Source organism: Triturus cristatus, chromosome 8 (assembly GCF_964204655.1).
Source record: "Triturus cristatus chromosome 8, aTriCri1.1, whole genome shotgun sequence".
NCBI classification, from domain to species: Eukaryota; Metazoa; Chordata; class Amphibia; order Caudata; family Salamandridae; genus Triturus; species Triturus cristatus.
Window position 1 is genome coordinate 1,349,064,696 of NC_140591.1, and position 25,091 is coordinate 1,349,089,786.

Below are 25,091 nucleotides of genomic sequence, written 5' to 3' on the forward strand. Positions count from 1 at the left end.
AATTAGATTAGGAGAGGTGCGGGAAGGGGAGTTTAGGGAAATGTTATCCACACCTGTGGGCTGCATCAGACGGGCCTGAACTTCCAGGAGAGATTTTTTCCATTTCGATTTGGATAGAGATGTGCATTCCGAGACACAAATACGCCACACTTCTAAGAAATCGGTCACCACAGAGAGTGGCAACTTGAACCCTCTTGGTTGGGGTGCCACCCTCTTTCCAGTCCAGAATCTGGAATAAATATGGGACAGCTGCATATCACCTCAGATCTCTGCTTGGAAACATCCGGGTAAGATGGACTGCTCTGTTGGACCTTTGGACTGCACAAAGAAGGAACTGCACTCATAAGGACTGCACCTGCTGCACTCTCAAGGCTTCACAAAAGAGGACTTTGCCTGTCTTAAAGGATCAAAGAGTGGACTCCTTGATCAGCATCAGGAAGGAAAGTACTGAAATAATTCCCTGCATCATCTCCAACAAGAACAAGCCCAGCTGACCAGCTTCACCTGGACTTTACTGGTTTGACCAGGTGTATTGTGGGAACTATAGTCCCAAATCCCAAGTAGCATATCAGAGCTTCTGGACCACTGCTGGCTGGTGTTGTGAACCCTCAGAAGTCCTCAACGAACCTTTCAGAAGAAGTTCTTAAAGTGTGGGAACTTTTTGAGAACTTTTACTAAAAAGCTTCATAAAAGGACCAACTTTGACGACAAGAGTCAAGCCGGCGATGTCGAACCACGACTCGACTTAACTTTGCAGGTTTGCCCCGCTGAAATCTTTAGAGCTCTTCGATGTCAACGATGAAGACAAAGACCTGCAGGATACACACGTGACATTGCTTGAAAAGCTGCAAAAGAGAGACTAAGTCAGAAGGTAAATCTTGACCAGGCCATACGGCTCATCATAGCGACCCAACTTGGGACATCTGGTCGCGCATGACCCGGAAAAAGGCATAGTTTGAGGCTGACTGCAATGGAGCCCTGGTAGGATACACTAAGCATGATTTTACCTCAGCAAGCCTTAGGACACCTTCCTGCACATAAACAATCCATGGTGCAAGCGTGCCTGCATCGGCGCATGGCAGCTAATGGTATGCCAGCGCAGGGGGGAGCAAAGGGATCCTTCATATCCTTGTAGATATGATGCATCCCTGTGCTTTGAAAGTGCCAAAGCGTGGTGCAGCCAAAGGCCTTGCAGTGCCATGCTGGGCACTTTCTTTTAAATGAGGTCCTAGGGTTTTATAGGCAAATTGAGTGTGTGAATCAAGAACGAGTACATTTAACAATATTTAAAGGGAGAGCACAGGCACTTTACATCTGGTTACCAAAGTTCTAGAACCAGCAAAATCAGGGTCCAGCTAAAGGTGAAAAATCTGGGGGACTGCATGGAGAACATTGAAACTATACCCATTGAACAATAGATTTATTTGAATTAATACTGCTATCATTTGCCACATAGTGATGGCCTCATGAGCACTGCTCATTTAGCTTCATGTAAACCTAATTTTATAAGGTAAACATTAGAACTCCTCTGACAGAGAGAATTAAGAAGAACATTGGGGCATATTTACAAGCCCCTATCACCATGGAAATGTCACTTTTTACGACGTTCCTGTGGCGATTTGGGCTTCGCCTTATTTACAAGGCAGTATTAAGCCACGTTAAAATAAGGCTCCCAATCATGCTATGCTTAGCGTGAAAGGGGAGGGCAATGGGTGTTGCTGTGGGCGTTGCACAGCAACACCCATTGATTCTGACGCTGCCCCCTATTTAAAAGGGAGGCATAAATAGAAGGCCGTGCCAGGATTAAAACCAGGGAAAATCTGGTCTTACCCTGGCACAACAAGGAAAAACGTTTCATTTCTCCTAGTTTTTGCTGTTTTCATGTGTGCTGCATTGTGCAGCACACATGAACACAGCAAAAGGCCAATGATTGTTCATGTGGTCCCCATTTCTGCACATAAACAAGAATTTTATTTTATTGCTGTTTGGCAACTTCTATGTGTGCTGCATTAAGCAGCACACATAGAAGTTGCAAAACAGCATTTAAAGATTGGTTATGTGCAGGAAGGGGGTCCTTCTTGTACATAAACAATCTTCCCCTGCATGCAGACACCCTTGCACTATGGTGCAAGGGTGCCTGCGTTGGCACTAGGCCGCTAAGTGTAGCATCAGTGCAGGGGGAAACACAGGGTTGCACCATATTCTTGTAAATATGGTGCAGCCCTACGTTTCTGAAGTTGCGGAGTGAGGCGTTAAGCCAGGAAGGCTAACGCCTTACTCTGCCACTAAACTTGTAAATATGCCCCATTGTTTTTCCAGTTGTCAAATATTTAATATAGAAATGAATGGCTAATATTCATCTTCATCTGTTTTACCAGCATCCCAGCCCATCAATATCTCATGTACGCCTACAGTTTGTTGGCAGGAGCAAAGAATGATCCAAGTAATACTATGGGTTCCTTGTTACAGTGATATTCGTTATATTGCTGGCCAACTAATATTAGAATGTGCACTGTGGAAAGAAAGATTGTACAAGTACATTAAGATCATACTTTCTAGTGTGCAAGATCATCTGACTTTTTGAATTTGACTTGGAAAAATAATGTAGAAAAAATGTTGCATCGCTACGTAAAGCTAAATGTATTCCAATTTATTTTAAGAAAATGTTTTGATACCAATTGCTAAAACTTTATGTTCATACCTGCAATTAATTATTTCTCAATTAGTAGATGGCAGCAAACATAAGAGACCCTATTCTGAAACGTTGAGCATTCAAAATAAACCTATGTATAAAATAAGAAACATATATGTGCAAAGTCCATGAGCCTGCTCCACAGAACTAGAATTGCTAGTATTTTACATCTTTTGAGGAAGCATATTACTGCAGAAACCCCATAAGTATGGCATAGTACAGTGGTGTAGCAAGCGGAGGGGCGGTCCGCTTTCACATGAGTTTGCCGTGGGAGGCGGCAAACGCAGGAATTATCACCTGCACCCTGCCGCTCTTCAGCACAGCCGTGGGGCGGGAAAAGCAGAGACAGGCACGGGCGGCAAAGTGCCTAGCTACGCCAATGGCGTAGTATCTGTAAATTCTCATTTCATGTTGGTCTTGGGGAAAGGGTGGGCAGGAAAAATGCCACGCAAGCTGATTTCTAAACATTCTCAAGCATTTTGCATGATGTTTCACTCCTGGAAACTACACAAATGTACTTCATAAGCACGATTATTTGATGTGATGAGATTGGGTAATAAATGGACCACCCACATGTTTCTGTAAATATTTGCAACAAACAAAAGTCCTGGTTTAGTGTCAGCCCCACTAACTACATAGGCTGAATCAATGGTGACAAGTTACTAGACATCTTGAGTTGAACTCAGGTTTAGATAAACAATATCCAGCAGTCTTGAATAAGGCAGTCTTTATGAGTTAGTGGACCTGGGAATAAGGGGTTTCTGTTTAGTGTATTCTATTATCTAGCCCCCTCTGCCTTTCAGGCTTTTCTTTGCAGATCAGTCAGGAAGATATCCATTTGGAGAGGATAAACTTATTTATTTATTTTATTTTAGCAGTTTTGTATAGCGTGAACAAGACCTTTGCAGGTATCAGAGCGCTTTACAGTACAGAGAATCAACAACAAAAAAAAACAACAAAAAAAAAGAAAAAAAACATATAGGTGACGTATAGTAGGTTAATACAATAAAGATGAGCATAGCGAACAGCATGTATTAACATGGGAATATCCGAGAGTCAAGTGAATTTGGATAGAAGAATAGATTTCACTTCTTTTTTGAAAAACGTTGTGGATGGATTAAGTCTCGTTTCATGTGGCAAGGCATTCCAAATCCTGGGAGCCATTCCTGAGAAGGAGCGGTAGTAAGTTTTCTTCTTGGAGAACCGTTGTGGTTTAAGTAAAAGATTGCTGGAGCTCCTAGTGGATCTGTTACCGCCCGAAAGTACCAATTTCTCCGCTAGGTATCTCGGTGTTTTGTGATGCAAGGCCTTATGCGTCATACAAGCAATTTTCAGTTGAATTCTGGCCTCAAAAGGAAGCCAGTTGAGGGCACGAAGGTCAGGGGAGATGTGGCTGTTTCTTTTGGAGCCTGTGATGAGCCTAGCAGCTGTATTGAGTGTGGCTCTTAAAGGAGCGGTCGTTGATCTGGGTAGGCCGCAGAGAGCCATGCTTCCGTAATCCACTTTGGGAATTACTAGAGATTGAACTGCCTGTTTAAAGTCGCTGGCCGGTATGAAGGGTTTCAGTTTTCTCAAGGTGTTAATCTGGAAATTAGCTCCTTTGGTTGCAGCGCTGATGTGCTTCTGCATATTTAATTTATTGTCCAAGGTTATTCCCAGTGATTTAGCTGAGTCAATGATGATAGGTTGACCATCGAATGCTGTAATGTGCTTCATCCATTCAAGTATGGTGGCCGTTTGGTTGGGAGGGGCGATTAGTAGAAATTCAGTTTTTAGACTGTTTAGTTTTAGATGATTTTCTGCCAGCCAGATCTGTGTTTTAAGGAGTGTTGAATTAAGGGACTTGATGTCATCAAGTGAGTGGACCTTAATGTAGAGTTGAGTGTCGTCGGCATACATGTGATATTGGATGTTAGATGAATTGAGTAGCTCAGTGAGAGGTTCCATAAACATATTGAAGAGTGTCGGGGAGAGGGATGAACCCTGGGGTACTCCCAGAGTGACCGGAGAGGGGTTGGAGAGTGATTGGTTGATCTTGAATCTTTGTGTTCTGTTTTGGAGGAAGGACGTGAACCAGTTTAACACAGTACCAGATAGTCCCATCCTGTGTTTCAGCAGGTCTAGAAGATTGTCATGTTTGACTGTGTCGAAGGCTGAGGATAAGTCAAGCAGGATTAGCAGGCATCCTTTGTTTTGATCCAAGATTTGCAGCGCGTCATCAATTATGTGGGTCATGGCTGATTCCGTGCTGTGCCCAGATCGAAAGCCCGATTGAAATTGGTCTAGCAAGTTGAAGTGGTCTATGTGATTACTAAGCTGCACGTGAACACATTTTTCTAGCAGTTTGGCGAGGGTCGAGATGTTGGAAATTGGGCGATAGTTATTCAGGTCAGCAGGGTCCGCCGAGGGTTTCTTTAGGATGGGGGATATCTGACCCACCTTGAGGATGTCTGGGCGGGATCCTTGTGAAAGAGAAGTGTTTATATTCCTGGTCCATAGGGGTAATAGCAATGGCATGAAGGTTTTTACATGGGTTGCTCGGAGAGGGTCTGTGAAGTGATTGGAAGGATTCAGTGCTGTCATCATATTTAAAATAGTTTCTTCATTGTAGCAGCTGAAGTCGGTCCAGGAGGCATTGTTCTTGAGAGCGGGCTTTGGAGGGGATATTATCGGGATGCTAGGTGTGGACGGAGCACCACTCCTTTGTGGGCCAGTATGTGATAAAAGATCATTAAGTAGGACTGTTTTTACGTTTTCAGTCTTAGTTGAGAAAAATGATGCAAGATCCTCACAATTGGGCAGTGTGTCAGGATCAGCTTGGGAGGAGTGGAACAGGCCCTTGGATTGGGCTTTGATTATTTCGAATAGTCTTTTGGGACGATTCTTGGCTTGGTCCAATTGTTGATGAATGAAGTCAGCTTTTGATCGTATAATCTTTCTATAGTAGGAGTTTCTTTTACTTCTTAGCAATTTGAGGTGGGCAGCAGATGGAACAGCTCTCCATTGTCTTTCAACTGTTCTTAGATATCTTCTGTCTTCATTTAGCCTACCATCATACCAGGGGTTTGATCCTTTTGCGGTGTTTATTTTCAGTTGTAGTGGGGCTAGGTTATCTAGTACCTGACTCATTGAGTTGAAGTAGTGGTTGGTTAGAACATGTACATCATTTTGGCCCTCCAGTGGGAGTGTAAGGGTGTGACTAGCGGTTGTGAGAGAGGCAGGGGTGATGTTTTCTAGATTCCTCTTCCAAATTTTCGTTCTCATTGGTTGGATAGAGAGTGGCTTGACTTCCTTGTTGATGTGGAAAGTGATTATGTGATGGTCAGACCAATCGCAGGGGAGGATCGAATCTAGCTGGGTAGAGTCTGTTTTGGCAATTACTAGGTCGAGGATGGAACCCTTATCGTGGGTAGGGCCATCACATATTTGGGCCAGATTAAGGTCTGACAGAAAAGCTTTGAGGCTATTGACCTCAGAGTCTAAAATAGTTTTTTAGATTCCAAAAACCACCAAAACATATTTAAAACATACCCAGGTGGATGCCCCATCATACAATGTGCGTGAACAAATCCAATGGAGGAGTGCACCTGGATATCTATGACTCGTGTGGATTTACTGTGGTGGAATAAACATGCGAATTTATGAATATTTAAATAAATTATAAATCTACACAGTCAATATTCCCTTTCAATTTTTTTATTAATGGGGGCTACATTTTCATTGGCACTTCTCTTTATAAAAGAAACATGCTTTTAATTAGAGGTGGAGAAAGAGAGAGATTGAGGGAAAGAAAGAGCCTGGAAGATAAAAAGCATGCAATGATGTGCGCTGAGAAAGTGGTCCAATGCAAGTGAACCAAGCTGGGCATTTATAAGTTATGCTAGAACTCTTTTAATGCATGCAGTTTGAAAAATGGATGCACAACACGATTTCTAGAATTGCATTTTAAATTAATTATACAGACCCATTTGCCTTGCTGTAAAGGGGAGCTATGCAAAAAATGGTATAAGACGTTTGGCCTGAGTCACAAAGGTTAACTGAGATGAAAGTCTAACTATATGACTTTCGGTATTCACAAAGGACATTTACGAGTAGTAAAGTTAGACTTGTGCCTCAGTTTAAGTCTCAGTTAAACTTAAGACCAAAACTTAAGTTTAACTGAGATAAAAATCTAACTTTGCTACTCGTAAATGCCTTTTGTGAATACTGAAAGTCATAAAGTTTACCTTAGCAAATCAGGACCTATGTTTGGAAATATAGGGAAAGCAACAACCTTTTGCATTTACACTTTACAACTATTGATTGAGCCATATCAATCCATGCGCATGCATGACACCACATTCCTCTTAAGTAGGAATTGTTTACCAAATGGGACCGCTGTGCAAAGGAAGTGCTAGAATTGCAGCTTGGGTTTGTGCATTTCTTTACAACCTGCCACCTCTTCTGTACTACAGGAAGGATATATGCCTATCATTTCAAATCTTTTTCACTCTATATATGCCCATTGATGGCGTAAGTCACACCTAAAGAGAATTGTGAGGACAGCCGGACAATATATTTTCCATTCTGAATGTATGCATATGGAATTGAGGAGCGTTTTGTTTAGCCGTAGAAATACATTGATGCATACCACTTTTGTGTACTGCATGAGTAATGGTGTAAGCCAGGATGCAGGTAGGGGTGCTTGTAGATTTTCTTGCATATATCCTATTAGCTTCAGCCTCAAGTACAGTAAGAGACGATGAAAAAGAGAGAATAGTCTTGTTTCTAGCACTGTGAATTAGGGATATATCTTACAGGTCCTGAATCTTCTCTGGGCCACCCTTGTTGCAGTTTTTGCAAATGGAGGGAGAGTCAGACCATCCCCAACCTTACTTTTGTAAGTTCACATTATGAGTTTGGTCATGTGCAAAATGCTCCTCAATTCCATATGTACACACACAAATTAAAAATATATTGTGTGTTTGACCAACTGTCCTCACAATTTTCTTTAGCTGCATTTTACACCAAAAATGTCAGAATTATCATTGATGGTTATATGTAGAGTGAAAAAGATATCCACTTGCATTTTCAGCTTTTGACCTTGATTTAGAGTTCGGCAGACAGGATACTCAATCACAAATGTGACGGGTATCCCGTCCACCGTATTGCAAGTGCCATAGAATATAATGGACTTGTAATACAGTGGATGGGCTATCCTCTAAATTTTCAAATCAGGCCCTTTGTCTCTAATTTAGAGTACACTCACATTTGACTGTCTAATGTGCAATGCCTTTACATCTCATTAAGATTCATAAACGAGCAGCAAATTGTTTTTAATGAAACTGAGATGAGATGGGGGCAGGTCGTATTGCTCACCATGACCCTGTTGGTAACATTAGTTTGCCTACTCTAATTCAATTAGTAGTGAAAACATAATACTGCATATTTAAAAAGTTCATTTTCATGAACTGCAACTAATAACCTATGCACATTTTCCAAAATTTCTATTCATTGTATAGTGCATCTTACACATGCATTTTCCACAGGTTAGAATAAAGCATTTAAGCAATCCAGTGTTTTGTTTGTAAGCAGCCATCATGTCTGCTGCCTCTTAAATCAGAAATCTCTAAGCTATCACACAAAATTTACAATTTAAGTCTCATGTGTCCCCTATAAAAGCCTATAAACAAACGCTGCAAAAATGCCATGAAAGCATGCTCATTGTCTGCAATATGTCTATGAAAAGGAGTTTAATGTTCAAGAAATTCTCTGTCTTTTAAACTTCTTCCACTAAACAAGTTGAATTCCAAACCTACCTGTGGAGTAAGATAGAAAGGGCATTGTGAGACACTGCTGCTTCCTGAACATGAGTAAAACCACATGCTCCTTCAGTAACACTGGCAATCAATCATACCTTGTACTGCATCACCTTTACTTACTCAGCTGTCCACAGAAATATATCCGAAAGTATGTAATAAGTGATGATATGAGATTTATGCACAACCTCTTCCCGTGCTAAATGCACTCCGGAGCTGAACTTAATGAATAGAACTAATAAGGATAAATATAACACAAATCAATGTTGTTGGTCAGTGCAAGCATTAATACACCTAATGGAAAAATTGATTTCAACATTATGACCTTGTCAAGTAAAACAATTGGTATGTCCTCACCATGCTCTCATTCACATATTGATTGCCGTTCTGGTTACTGAAGTCAACATACCTTGGTTCACTAAAGCAGATGCTTTTTGTTTAAGTTAAAATTTGATAATTGTTGTCGTTTAGAACATATATATATATATATGTATCATGTGATCAAGGCTCGGAGGAGCCAAAACGTTATGGCGGCAATACTGCACTAAATAAAATAACAAGCACTTATCTTTTGGGTCCGTGTCCGTGTATGCGGTTATAGCGGTAGCAATTCAACGGCGGCTCATCTACGGAGTAATTCATATATATATATATATATATATTGTAGATGTTTAAATAGTTTTAGATAAGGTTTTCTAGCCTTATAGCTAACTGCCAAGGGCTCAATCAGTTGTTAAAGGCCTAAACCTAAGTCATAGCCCCAATTCCAATTAAAGGTATACTTTTCTATATTAAAAAGGGAGAAAGAGAAAGACAAATATGTGAATGTTGGAGCAGAATGCTTTTACCAGTCATTATAAGCCCTGAGCCACTTCATTGTCAACAATGGAGCTGCCAAAACTCCAATGTTCTAATATACCCTTTTTTCCCCTCTTTAGGGGGCTATACCATCCATTAAATGTCTGCTCCAGCGTTAAATGCCCTTGACAAAGACAAGGGCCTTTAAAAGGGGAGCAGGACTTTAATGGCCAATATAGCCTGCTACATTGGGCTATAAGGCTATTAGAACATTCCCCCCATGAGGGCAGAATGTCTGAATAAAAAAACCAAAGGCCTGCAGGAGACTGAGGGGGTTGAAGCCCCCTCCTGTGGTTCTAAAGCCTTTTGTTCACAGGCAGATGTTGCTCTGTGTGTGTTCAACAGTTAACAGTCATGCAAAGGGCCATGGATCTTAGCTGTGGATGGCCCAGGAGCTGAGCAGAATTTGCCAGTGACACTATAAGCTATAAGAGGAGAGGATGGGTCCTACTGCACAGGCTGTGCCACTTGTTTTTCCCTGCTGATTGCATATATTTTTTGAGAGGTAGGGGAAAGAGAGAAGAGGACATATGTCAGGTTTGATAGACTGCTGTTGCTCTTTTATCCTCAATGTAGATCTCAACCTGCAATGTTCTAAAACTCCTTATTCAGCGTTGCTACTTATTTACATGTCAGTGTCAGACTGTCAAAAAAACAGCAAGGTGTTTTCTTTAGTCAAATTCCACATGGTTAGTGATCCTCATCTAATTGTGCACGGAGAATATACACCAAACTTGGAATGGACCGGAGTATGTTAATTTTAATATTTTTGAAGAATGTTGTCATATCCAGAATTAAGAAATGTATACTAATTGAATCTTGGACTAATTCAAAAAGATTTTGAAGCAACTTCCTTTTGAAGTACTCCTGAATTCCAGAATCAAGAGAAAGGTACTCATGCCCCAATATTTGTGAATCTGGAACCTCTGGTTGAACACTTCAAGGAACTGAGATACACCTATGCTGGAAAACAAAGGATGGAATTATGTAGTGAAATTGACTTTGTAGGAATGCAAATAAATTGACTGTATTAAGTCAATGGAGCATGGATTAAATGGTCTGGACAACTGGAGTATACTAACTACTTTATTCATTATATGAGTTTGACTGATTTTCCCACACTGATAAGACATATTGATAAGGCATTTCCCCTTGATCTCACTTGGTCGAAGACATTCCCTTCTTTTGTCATTTATTTCTCTGGGCATTGCTCCAACACTTTCCATATACAGCAGTGGCCTGTGTGTATGTGCTGAGGAGTCACACCTCCCCCCTTTTCCAGGCAAGAAGAGTGTCTGTCAGGCTGATAAAAGGTCAGACTGACAGACACTCCTCTAGTTCATATCAGGCAGCCACGAGCTACACATGTCCTAAATGTGCATGCTCATGGCTACCTGAGCTGAACTTTGCCAGGCTGAGGATTTCACAGCCATGTGGGGGTCTGTCAAAAGCGCCTCGAGGCCCTCCTCCTCATGATGAAGGGAAGAGTCACTGATTGCCTCAGACCTGAATGCTTAAATTTTAATCCTTGAAGGGCCCAGGGCCGAGTGTCAATCAGTGACACTTCAGCACAGATTGGGCTGTGGTCAGCAGTCACACTGACCCAATCCCACTCTGTGAAGTGATTGGGACTGCTGCCTTTTCTGATTGGCTGACCTTGGGACCTCCAAGGCTTAGTACTGCAGCCTTCCCTCATTGGCTGACCTGAGGTCAGTCAATGAAGAAAGGCAGCAGTACCCATCGTAGGGCAGCTGATGTGGAGGTACGTTTTAGGTATTTTTTTGTTTGGTGCATGTATGTATGTTTATTTGTTAGTGAGTGTTGTGAATGGGTGTGTGTGTAAACGAATGGGTATGAGTGAGGTGTATGTGTAAAATTACCGGCCACCACTGTTCATATGGCAAATCTAATTAGGGTTGCCCTGTGGTATTTGATAGGCAAGTTTTTTTAAATTTCCATCCTCCATTTTAGGACTAATTACTAAAGTATTTTTTATTTGTCCCATGTATTAATTGCATAGATAGATGTACAAATATTTTTATTCACTGGCTCTAGTTAATTCTGATGTGCTTTAAGGCATCCAAGGCTCTCCGTACCATCCCCATTTTCATGCCTTTATGTGTACTCCATTTATCTGACTGCATGCATCTGTACTTGGCCCTAATGTACTCAGAATAGTTGAGACACGAGTGAGTGGTGAGCATTGCTCTGACGCTATTAAGAATGAATTTTTCCTCATTGTATGCCTGTGCAGTAGCAAAATTCTTGGGTCTGATTTGGGCGAAAAGAATAACTGTCACCAAATGACCATGACTAGCCACTGATTTTACTATTGTAATATATTGGAACTTGGTTTTATTTTATTTTTTTAATTTGTGCCGGTTTTTTAGGTATGGGAGTAACATTTGCATAATTCAACTTTTTTAATGAACCTAGCCTGTTACTTGTGACACTTCCATCACTAATAATGATTTTTAAAATGTTTGTGTTTTATTGAATACCTTTATGGTTTTGCTGAAATAAAGTTATATTTGAATTTGAATTTGAGTTTTCTTTCTCCAGGAGTTAGCGTGACTGGACCACCTTTTATTCTCTTTTCTCTTCTGGGTAGCATAACATCAATGTTATACATATATACATCTCCCCTCAAAATCATGTATTTATAACCACTTTCTTCGATGCAGGGGCTGTAATCATGTGGCAGTTGTTTTCACAATGCCAATGTTTTCAGGCAGGCAGTGTCTTATGCACTATTGTCACTTTTTGATGTATCTAGTTAGACACAGTTACATTGGGAATGAATCAGTGTCTTTTTGTTACTGTTGTATTTAGAATTAACTTAATTTTTCATGAGTGTGCACTGTGATGTTCGCAGTCCCATGCTCAATTTGGGTCATATTTTGACAGAACATTTTGAATATAACGTTTGAACCTACTGATGTGACATTCATGCACCCTGTCAGTTTTCATTTCTGCAACTGCTTTTCAGAAGAGTCATTTGTTCATTATGACACCATTATGAGAGTCATGTAGTTAATTAAGGTGATCAGCCAAACATTGTTATTTGGAATATGTAGAGGCCTTCAAGTGACCATTGGCCGGATTTTACATTTTCAACAATTTTTAGCCTCACACCTTGCAAGTCAGGTGAGCGTCTTGTTCTACAATGATTTTTATGGCTTCTACTTTACCATATTGGCAAGTTTATTATGGACTGACAGTTCTTATCACTGTCTTCGTTTTAGGTTGCTACTTATCTCTCTGATCTGATGAAGACCAGTTTAAAGCAATATTGCAGTCCAAAGCACTAACTATTCATTACTTAGGTCACTCATTGAACCTGTATATGTTTGGGAGACTGATTTATTTTGTCCATGTAACCATAGTTAACTGTATATAATTGTTTTTGTACTTTTTATTCTGTCACTATTTTACTTGCACTGTGTGTGCATCAAGACTCAAGAGCACCTATTATTTGAACTGTATGTTAATTTATTATTGTTGTCCAATAGGTTAGTAACAACCTCAATATATTATCGCCTCTGTCAATTGAATGCTCCCCTTCCAAGACCTATCCTACTCCCCCACCAGACCCTGTTCCCACCCCCATCATGGACACAGAAGACACCGTTTTGTTGAACGGCATGCTAGCCCCCACCGGAAATGACTCGGTTGCAATGCACTACACTTCCAACCTGTCAAAAAATCCAAGAGAAATCTCAAACATAAAATTCTCTACCATAAGAAAGAAATCCTTTTCACTGGCCACTACTTTTACCAGAACAAGGGTACCATACTCAGACACCTCCTTTTCTCTACCAACCTGCATGCCACATGGAGGAATGTTCTCAGCTACTCCATAACCAGGAAAAGCCCTCATGGCCATGTACTTACTATTGTGCCCTATGCACTGTACCATGGCAATTCCACAATTTCCATACACAACAATGGCACTGCACTCATTCAGTCCTCAGACCATAAAGTGGAACTCTTCTGTAGTTTATTCTCCTATCTCAAACACAAACTTGAAGTGACTACTCCCCTTTCTACCTCCTCGCCTGCCCTCTCCAACTCTCCCCCCTTAGTAAACCCCCTCGTCCCTATTACTCCACCAGCCCATCATCCCCGCCACTCCCACCTTTCTTTCCAGTTGGTCACCCACCTGCCACAGACACCCATTTTGCCCTTTACAGACCCCACTGACAATTCCGATTCCCCCCTCACCAACTCCAGGTTGACTCCACGATTGGACATTCCCTACTTCCCCTCTTCTCTACACAAGTCTGATGTCATCACTCCCTACTCCATCATAGCCCCTGTATCCACACTCTCAGCAGTAGGCCCCACTCTCCCACCACCCACTCTCTCCCTACCACTACCATGGCTCCATTGGTGAACCGCACAGACACCAGCCTCCTACTCACTCAAGGTCTCACCCACTCCCAAATCCTCCCGTCGGCCTGGAACCTCTTTGCTATATATCCTATAACACTATGCTTGACACATACATTCCAAACTGCTTCTGATCCGAGCTGACATTCTCAAACTATTTTGTATCACCTCCTTCCTCGTTCAAAAATGCCCCCCACCTAACTCCCCACTTATCTAACAACACCCCCACTGTCCCCAACCATTCCTCATGCCATACCCCTGTCTATGGCTTTCAGTCTTCCCATAAGACCACTACCTTCCACAATCAATCCTCTCAACCTGATAGCCTTTTCAGTCAGCTCTCAAATGATGATCTACGCTACCTACCTGATTCCTATGTTTCCACTGTTGATCTCTCATGTCCCGCCTCCAAAAGTGAGTCCTTCATCTCTCTCCCCCACCTCAAAAATTGAGACTATTATGTCTCAACCTCCCAGGTCATCCAGTCCTAAGACTAGGTCTATAACCTAATCGAACTTCACCCCAGTTCTCCTCCTTTACATGCCATCTAATACTGCTTCCTCTAACTCACCCCTGAAATGTGCATTACTAAACTGACATTCAGCTGTGAAACACGCTGCTGATATAACTGCTTTTATTCTTGACCAGGACATTGATATGTATCCTCATGTTCAAAGAATCCTGATGAAATGATTCCTCCAACCACTCCTTGGACATCTTGGTACCCTCGGGTATGGGATCATTAGATTAGACTGCCCAAGACTCTCCGGGGTTGTCCTAGCCTGTATTTTCAGAGCCTCGTGAAACAGTCTCGGACTTCTTCTCTGCCCTCTTGTGAGTACCTTAAGATGGATATCTTCACCACCAGCAGCTCCAAATGCTCCCTCCACACTTTCTATCACTCTCCTGGGGTTAATCGCTCTTTCATTAAACCAATCAAAGAGGTTACCTAATCTTCTCCAATGTAGAGGATCACTCGAACCAGATCTTCCTTGGTGACTTCAACATCCAGTGGAACGATATCAATGACATGCTTGTGAATTTCTTCATATCCTCCCTCCAGGACCTTATCCTTGTCAAAGCCTGCAACATTCCAACCCACGAGAAGGGAGCCCCCCTCGACCAAATCTTAGCTAACGAAAACACCTTAGTGTTGACTTCATCTTCCCTTGTGATTGAACTGACCACCACTGTTTAATCTTCTCTAAATATAAATACAATCACCTCCAAGGCTCAATCTAAGAAACCCGAACACTGGATTTGTGACACCCGTAACATAAACTCACTTTCTATATCCAGTGCGAGCTGTCAAACCTTGCTCCCGCCTCCCACCTTGACCGAAGCCCAAGACCTCACTGATCACTATTTCAATTCAATGTCAAGCATCATTGAAACCATAGCCCCTATACAACAAACAAGAATCTTGTCCAAATGGTCCAACCCCTGGTTCAGCAGTGATCTTTACGAAGAACGGCCTCTCAGGCTTGCTGAATGAGCATGGAGACACACCCCATCCTTGGTGAACCTCATATGCCTGCGTCAAATACGCAATGCCTCCAATAGGCAGATTTGGAACTCCAAAGCAGTGTTCTTTTAAAATCTATTATACACTGCTACTAATAAACCTAAGCAACTGTTCACAATCTTGAGAAACCATTCTACCTGAAAAAGTGATCCTGCTTCCTCAATAACCAAGCACCCCCTAACTGTGAAACCTTTGCCACCTTTTTCATTGAGAAAACTTTGTTAATCACCAATGACATCCAGACCGCTCTAAGTCTTCCAAGCCCCCAAGCCCTCACACTCCCCACACTACAGGCCGTGAAGCTCCCCCAGATAACCACCTCCTATTGCCCAAAAATGATGCCACCTGGTCTAGCTTCATAAGCTCTGATGAGACTGCCACTCTGAATCTTCTGACCTCTTTTAAATATTCTAACCACTTTATTGATCCCCAACCTTCACAACTCCTAAATGAGTCCATTCACCTCCTACTCCGTCTAAAGACTTAGATAATTAATGTCGCTCTCTCTCAGGTCTCCCTACCCGACTGCCTCAAAATTGGTCAGGTTACCCCTATCCTAAAAAAAAAAAATTCTGACCAGTCCGACCCTAACAGCTACTGCCCCATATCAAACATCCCTACTCTCGCCAAACTCCTAGAAAAATGTGCTCACTTACAGCTCCTCAATCACATCAAACAATTCCAACTCCTCTGCCATTGCCAATCGCTTCCAACTGGGCCACAGCAATGAAACGGCCATGGCCCACATTGTCGACGATGCCCTACGCTCACTTGATCGGAATGAATCTTGCCTCTTGATCCTATTGGATCTGTCAGCAGTCTTTGATACCATCAACTGTGCCACCCTATGTGCATTCTAGATCAGAGGTTGGGCCTCTGTGGCACTGTACTAAAAAGGATCTCCTCCTTTCAACACAACAGGTCACAGCACTTCCTAATCAATCACACTCAATCAGAGTGGGCCCCACTATCGCTGAGCATCCCCCAAGGCTCTATCCTCTCCCCGATATTGTTTAACCTCTACCTGGAACCCCTAACTGATATCCTCAAATGCTCCCACATCTCCTACCATACAGTGGCGACTCGCATAGGGCATGCTGTGGGACGGGGAGGGGCAAAGTGGGGGAGTAGTAAACTCGGACATACGACAGAATGAGGGAAGTAATAATTACTTTTCCAAAGACCTCTACATGCAAAAACACATCAGTGCCATCACTAGAGATGCCAACCCTCAGTTGCATTTCCTTAGGAAGCTAAAACCTTTCCTTCCCGCCCCAGGCCTCATTACTGCAATTCATGCACTTCTGCTTTCAATATTGGACTATGGTAGCACAACACTTGTGGGCCTCCTGAAAACTTCACTTGCTCCTCTCATAGCGACTCTTAATGCAGCAGCCAGGCTCATCACGGGATCCAAAAAACGTGATCACATCACCCCTGACCTTTGAACTCTGAATTGACTACCTTTTGAGGCCAGGATGCATTGCAAAATTGCTTGCATGACTCATAAAGCATTGCACCACAACACACCCCTCTATCTGTCCCAGAAACTGACCTTTTGGGTGGGAACAGATCCACTAGAAATATGAACTCCGTACTGCTCAAGCAAGTAAAACTTGAGAAAAAGAAAACCTACTACAGTTCTTTTCTGGATTGGCCGCTAATATCTGGAACTCTCTCCTCACTGAGATCACATTTAATACATCCACATCCTTCTTCAGGAGAGAAGTATGAAAATTCCTATCCCACAAATTCCCCTCTCACTGAGGACTTGGCCACGCCCCCACTCCCTGCTTGACCCTGCGATGATTCTCTCCACCCCCCTCGTTAATCCACACAGCACTACCTGGAAGAAAACTGTGCCTCTAGTCTGCCCACCCTGCATCCGCCTTCTATAACTACCTCAGTACCCTTATGTATACTGTTGATCGTACTCTTCTTTGATTTATTGTTGTTTTGTCCAGCTATTTACACTTTTCTGTAATTTTGGTACTGCTGTTATTCTGTTTACATATTCCACTATATATTGTGTACTTTATATTTATATTTTCTCTCTTTGTACCTCGTATTACTGATATTGCTCAAACTCTGTAAATCGTCAAAATGCCTTGAACGTTAGTACTAATATGCCATGGTTGCCCACCACCTTGGGTGTAGCTATGCATCTACTCTTCACACTTTGTAACTTCTTAACATTTCTACCTTAGAACTTTCTGCATTCATATCCTTCTGTCTTTTGATATCTTCTTTTACACAATTGCTGCTGTGTATTTTTATTGATGCTTTATGTCACCCAAGTACGTGTTCCATATCCCACTGTATCACCGTTTGGTTATATTTTTTAGCATTACCATATTTATCTCTATGTAATCTTTATAGACCTCATGTTGTGATTAATGTGCTTACCCTGTAAAGCACTCTGATACCTTCAGGTCAAGTTTGCACTATATAAAACTCATGATCGTCCTGAGCTTGTGACCTCTTCCTGGTCCGGTGTGACCAGATGTTTATAGTCTGCGCTTCATGCTCACCCAAGTACGTGTTCCATATCCCACTGTATCACCGTTTTTTTTTTTTAGCATTACCATATTTATCTCTATGCAATCTTTATAGACCTCATGTTGTGATTAATGTGCTTACCCCGTACAGCACTTTGATACATTCAGGTCAAGTTTGCACTATATAAAACTCATGATCGGCCTGAGCTTGTGACCTCTTCCTGGTCCGGTGTGACCAGATGTTTATAGTCTGCGCTTTATGCTTTTTGGTGCTATTTTCACTAAAGTCTTTAAAATGGCCTATCTCCAGTTCTAGTAATTGCATTTTTGTTGTTTGTCATTTTGGTCTTGTTTTTTTCCTAAAAATTACACTCTATTTTTCTATCTTGGTGTGCGATCCTTTTTGTGGGGTTTTGTTCACTTTACTACTATTTGTAGTGTTGCCCAAATACGTTACACATTTCCTTGAAGTTAAGCATGACTGATATGTGCCAAGCTCCCTGATGATTGAGTACAGTTTAATTGAGAGTTTCCTTGTGCCTCACACTGACAAGGATTGTGATTGTAGATTGATGAAGGCTCACACCCCAGTCAAGCAAAAACCCAATATTTTACAATAATCTAATGTGGTCATTTATGAAAACAAGTTGAGAAGGTTTAAAAAAGCTAACATCTGAAATTATTACTGGTTTATTGCCCTTGAATTCAACAAATAATAATCAAAATGATGTATACTCTTTGATAATTCAATATATTTTTAAATCTTATATTTATAAATTATTTCCTATTATTCTCAGGCATTCAGAAATCTCACAAATGTGAAAGCAATGGTGTTGTCATGTTAAAAAAATGAGGAATTAGGTAATTGTATTATGCATGCTTGTGAATACAGTTTATTATGCATTGCAAACCACAAACTTTGTGACTGCAAATAATGCCCATTTTTCATACTTAACATTGTCATTTTATTCACAGGAAATTACCTATGAAAGAAGAAAATGGCAAAGATGTTTTAAGTCCAGAAAATATTGATATCAAAATATCTAATGACATCCTAAACAGAAAAGAAGATGACAGTAAATCGTAAATGGAAACATACAATCACCCCAACAAACACATTAATGGTTGGAGCAATGCTGTGATCAATCATTTGCTGCTGACTATTTCTTGGGCAACATAAGCTTTGAAATGAATTTTCACTACAAAACATTCATAATGAAAGAGGACACCTAATTTTAAAGTTTGAGTTGTTAATAGTACTTGTAAATTTTGTATTAATCAGAGATATCAGTACCATTGTGCCAATTTAATAAAATTGCCAAACAAATACCCACAAGTTTCTAAGCATTGCTCATTGCCTAAATGATGGAAGCCTAACAGCTGAGAGAATATGGGTCTTGTCTTAAAGTTTCTTTATTTTATAATAGTGATGAATGGGTAAAACACCATCTTCAGTAATTAGCTCCATGTTGCCTATCCCTTCCCTCAACAATGTGTTTTAACATATTGAATTAAATCCCCAAATAATTTTTACATCACTTGCATGGGATTTGTGTCTAAAAATATTTTATGTAGTTTATGTTAACCTAGCCTAAATGTCTTTTATTTCACCACATACATTTCAAAATGCAAAAAAGTACTGGAGAAGTCAAATATATAAAGATATGAACAAATATATGGTAGATTCCTATTTTTTGTTTTCTATGTGAACAAGTTTTTCTTGAAGTTCTAAATATTGTAATTAATTTATTTATTAAACAGGAAAAAAACATGAGCAATGTTATAAATTGTCAATTTGTTATGATAAAATATTGCATTAAATGAGGTATTTTTATTTTGTAAACTCCGGAGAATATAAAATATATTGACTAATTATGCATAGACAAAGGATTCATCATGCTTTTGTTTTAATTTCTGAAAACTTTCAGCTTGAAATAGAATGCCACAAGAAATGTACGTTTCAGCAATATTCAGTTAACTGAGATAACCTGTTGAACTACAACAAACACTTCATAGATTTGTTCCACTTTAGCGGAGTTAAAAATGTGTCTTTATTTTCTTCTGGTATAACACATCTTTTGGATTGAAAATTATTTCAAAAATGTTTGTTTTTGCTTACATTCGATTTATACCAATGAAGCAGCCTTGTGTTTAGGACAGATCAGGCATAGATGAGGATGAGTTATTAAAACATAGAAGGTTATCTCTAAGAAAGACAAACACTCATTATGCCACAGTGAGATCACCTTCCAATAAATGATTAAACAATTCATATTTAATAAATGCAATTTCTATATGATTAGACATGGACCTATATGGAAGTTTTAGATTGTAAAATGTTCATAAAACAAAATGAAACTTGCATTCAACTACAGGCTTTTGCTAAAACAAAATGTAACCTATATCCACAGAACAAATTTTTTGGTATTTATCACTATGATCTGTTTGTGAACTCCTTAATTGGTAGTTATATCGGAAAGATAACATCACTGTACATATGCAGTGATGTTAACTGCATATAAAATAACTTAAGTTAATTTGAGATTAACATCTATGGCAGTTAAATAATTTGTTAGTATTATGAAATGTGAATATGATAAAAGGCTCTTTTAAAATATTTAGATATTGCTTTCTAAACTTCTTCCAGGGTAGTAAACAACGACACCTAAGATTTTTGTAACAGGAACATATGGTCCAAAAGTAAACAAAAACAACTGTATATATATATACTAGAACAATTTCCAAAACAGGAAATTGTTTTTAGTAATTTGTAAAATATGTTAAATCTGGAACAACAATAATTTATTTGCATTGTAAACTAAATCTGTTCCTAATTATGTACAAATATTATATTTACTATTCTGAAATTGTTTAAGTGCACATATCACTGTCGTAAGTGGTAACATTATATAATTACAGTAAACACCTATTGAACTCAAACTAATTATTTTGCAGTTTTGTCATATAATAATAAAGTTAATTGTTGACAGCGTGCAGTAATTTACACATCATTTAACACATTTCACTATAAACAAATGCAATTGTTTTTTTAATTTAAATAGGTGTGCTATTGAGTACCTTTCTCGCATATGGCATTCGGTACATTATGCCTGTGGTACTAATTAGTTGTAATCTATGTTTTGAACACACAGAGCAAACCTTTTCCATACAAGTGAAGGCTACAACACAGTTGGATTATGTACTTGATGTAATACTAATATAATTAGAGCACTTTTTATTGTGCATCATCAATTTAAATATATTCCTAGTATATATGACCATTTCCTGAAAATATTTTTTATTTTTTACATAAGTAGAATAATATTCAAGTCATAACTTGGATGATATGGTGTCATTTTCTGATAACTATTTCTCATATTTGTTGCTCTGTTTGGATTATCATGACACAAATTTACCAGATCAGCGTAAATTCCACCATTCATTTAGTAAAAACTAAAATACATATGAATTCTAATTATGACACAGATTTTGGTTAACTGTTTGGAAGATTTGATTTTCTAGGTTCCTTTAAAAAAACTGTATCTCACCACTCTCACAATTCTTATTTTTATGTTGCATTGATTTTCAAAACTGAAATGTGGTCACCAAATGCTACCATGTCCAGCTATAGGATTTAAACAAATAACCTTTAAGTAGAAATCTGACCATGCCTACTCTATAACAACATAATTGTAACAGTAATCAGAGGTACAAGTTTTTATTAAGAAAATTTCATTTTGAAGTAGCATTTTTATCTAACATTGCTATCAGTGTTGCTTCAAATGTATAATATGCTCCAATAAGTGCATCAACAAAATCTTACTTGAAATTCACAGCACACATTCACTTACCAATAAGGGGAAAAATAAATAACCTAATGTAACCAAAATAAATTAAAATAAATTGGCGTGAAATAAATTCTATGAAACTGAAGTAAGCAACAAAATGTATGTTTTCAAGGAACAAAATACAAAAAGAAATGAGTAAGATATCATATCAATTTTCAAACATTATATAGGATAATGAAAATGCAATTATTTCTTTCGCAAAGGAAAAAACGCATTCACGGGCTTGTCAGACTAGCACAGAAAGTGTCAAATTAACTTATAATATATATTTACAAAAATACAATGCAGCTGTATATTCCTGTAAAAGGAATATAAACACGCCTAAAACATCCACCAGTAGTTTGTTGAACCTTTCACAAAACATGGCCTAGTTAACTTCAAAGTGATTTCATTTGTCTCATTTTAAAAGTACTATGGGAGCAACCTTCTCAGCAGTATTTCTTTTTCAAAGCAGCTATTTTTAAACAACATTAATATTTATGTTTAAGTTGAATGTTCAATATATTGAGTTAACACTTATGAATGTTGATGAATTGTCCTCACCATATGACACCAACAACATTATACACATGTCATATTCATGACATCTGTAGTGGCATATTTAGTGCTGAAGGACATAGTAAACTATGCAGAATGGACTAGACTAACTGAATTAGGCAGCTGTAAAATATGAGATTCTGAATTGTATAGGTTAGATTGGACAAAGTTGAAAGATTAGACTCAAAGTTAGGAAAACTTAGGAATCGTCATACGTTCTTTTTCTGAGTGAATCCTAATGACAAAGGGCATTTTTTAAATGTGAAAATGGGTAAAGGTGAACTGTTTTGATGTGGGTGCTCAGTTCATGAGTATAGTTCAGTTTTTATTATGTCTTGTTTATATTCCAAAATACTTTTATTGTACACAATCAATAAACAGATGACACATATTGACCTAGCCGATAGTGACTGGTAAATGTTAAATAAACAGAAAAAATACTTTAAAGGATTGCGAGCAGGATTGGCAGATCATAACACATCCTTCATTTTGAATGTGGTCTTTACAACAATTTTGCATTTTGGATATCAGTGGGAGTATAGAATTTTTCTTTAAGAAAAAAAGTTCTTGTGCCAAACCCTAAAATAGGCTGCACTGCCAGGGACCGCTGGACAGCTATACATACATATATATATATATATATATATATATATATATATATATATATATATATATATATATACATATATACATATATACATATATATATATACATATATATATATATATATATATATACATATGTATATATATATATATATACCTCATTTGTTTGCAAACCAACAGTCTACAATAACGTTTTACAGCCGACACTTGCAGCCTCAATTTTATATTAATATATATATATACACACATATATATATATACAGACAATATGTGTGTGTGTATATATGTGCGTGTACGAGTGTATATATCTCTCTCTCTCTCTCTCTCTCTCTCTCTATATATATATATATATATATATATATATATATATATATATATATATATATATATATATTCATATACATATCCATATACATAAATAGTGTCTTTTATTTTCTTGACGGCTTGATTTGCAAATATTGCTCTTAGCTTTTCTGTCTTTTGTGATACAATTGCTCTCAAACTGTGAGGGTAAACTAAGCCTATACTGTAAAACCATGCCATCTTGTGCCATCTTTGGTGGCATGAGAAACAATTGTGTCATTATATGTATGCCTTTAAAGTTCAAATAAGTCTGTATCCAAATATATCTCCCAATAATAACTACAATCTTATTCTGGAAAAATGACTATTGCCGAAATACCTGTTCAATTTAATGGCAGAAAAAATATGTCAGCAAAGTATTCTTTACTTTTTTACACATATCCTCCCATTTCTACGTTTTCTCTGACATGTTTTTTAATGCACATCATTCTTTGTTTAATATTCATATTTCAATTAGTTCTTGCCTTTGTAACCAAAAATGTGTATTATTCAAATCCTATTGTAATTTTTTACTTGTCTGTTGCTACAATGAATTATCTCTGTAATAAAATAAATAAATAAAATACAAAACATACATAGATACAATTTTTCTTTCAAATATTTTGCTGGGCTTACTAAACACATCTGTAATTGTGGTTGCATTATTGTGTCAGCTGTTGGTATGACATAACCTTACTTTAATTCATTTAGGAATTATTACTTAAAATACAGTAAGTGGGCATTTAACAAGAGTATTTTTGACAGACAATGGCATGAAAATAGACATAGAGAGCTTTTATATTGCCAATCTAGTAATTTAGAAATATCTTTGTCATTCTGATTACCATAGCTAAGTTTTTGTAACTAAAATAGTATGTAATTCAAGAAATATACAATGGGAAACAGGAATCAAAATAACTAGGAAGTGGATGGCAGGCGTGGCGCACACATGCAGCTGCCAGTGCTGGCAGGCTCGCCCGATGCTCCACCCACCTCTGGTTCCAGCTTCTGACCTGCTTCCGAGTCTCTGATGCTGTCGGACGCTCAGAGATCTCCCGTCTGTTACCAACATCAATGGCATTGACGGCGTTGGCGAAGTAAGATGACTCCATGCTGCTCAATGCTGTTTGACGGCTCCAGCTGAATCCCGCTGGGCCTGCCATGTAGCTATCTTGTTGCACCGTGGTTAGAGGCAGCTTCACTGTTTCCATCGTTCTCTGCTGCCCCGGCATGCTATGCAGCTTCGCTCTGCTTCTATGCTGTAAGTGAGGTGCTCCTTCACCAATTTCTGCACCGGAGGTCGAGGTACAATGTGGCGGCCAGGTGGGAGAGATTCTACCAGCACCCCTGAGCGAGGATTCCTGGTAGCACTGGCTCTGGCATTGGCTTCACACTGTCTGATTGTGTGCAAAAGGAAGCACTGCAATTTTGGAATTTAGGAAGTCAAGGCAAGGGTGAAATTAGCAGCAGCAGGTGGCAGGTGGCAGAGGTTCCTCTACGGTCGTGCCGTATCAAGTAAGAAATGTAATTTAAAGAGAAGCCAAGAGTAACTGTAAGATCTTTGCCGGGTTTATCCGATCAAAAGGAAGGAGAAAGGAGAAAGGGTTTTTTTGAGGGGGGGGGGAATTGGGAATTGAGTTCAAGTGAAAAGAAAACAAGCTGATGAAGAAAAAAAGGGATTTTTTTTCTCTTTTTTTTCAGACACTCTGAATAATAGTCGAATCGGACTAGTTTTGGCAGCTATCTTTTCAACTGACTTGTGAACATCTGTGACACTTGTATTTTCCAGAGACTATATACTCGATAGTATGGGGCTACTTCTGCCTACGTCTTGGGACCTTGCCTCCTTTTTGGCCTATGTCTTGTGACTCTTCCCTCTTTTCTCCAGCTGCAGTGTATATCTCACAGAGTATCAAAGTATATTAAAAGTATAAATTAAGTTGAAGAAGTAGCCATTAGATAGGCGAGGTCGGTGCTCAGCCATTTCCAAGGTGT

General features: G+C 39.1%; 1 protein-coding gene across 2 annotated transcripts in view; it reads left to right on the forward strand.

Annotated features, from left to right (window-relative positions):
* Window positions 1-19,094, forward strand: part of NCAM2 (neural cell adhesion molecule 2) — a 1,313,898-nt gene extending 1,294,804 nt beyond the window's left edge. For both annotated transcript variants that reach the window (XM_085623062.1, XM_085623061.1), the window contains one exon: window positions 18,739-19,094. In XM_085623062.1, the coding sequence (XP_085479188.1) occupies window positions 18,739-18,850 (112 nt within the window). In that variant the 3' untranslated portion in view covers window positions 18,851-19,094. The remainder of the gene's footprint in view (window positions 1-18,738) is intronic.
* Window positions 19,095-25,091: the final 5,997 nt, after the last annotated feature.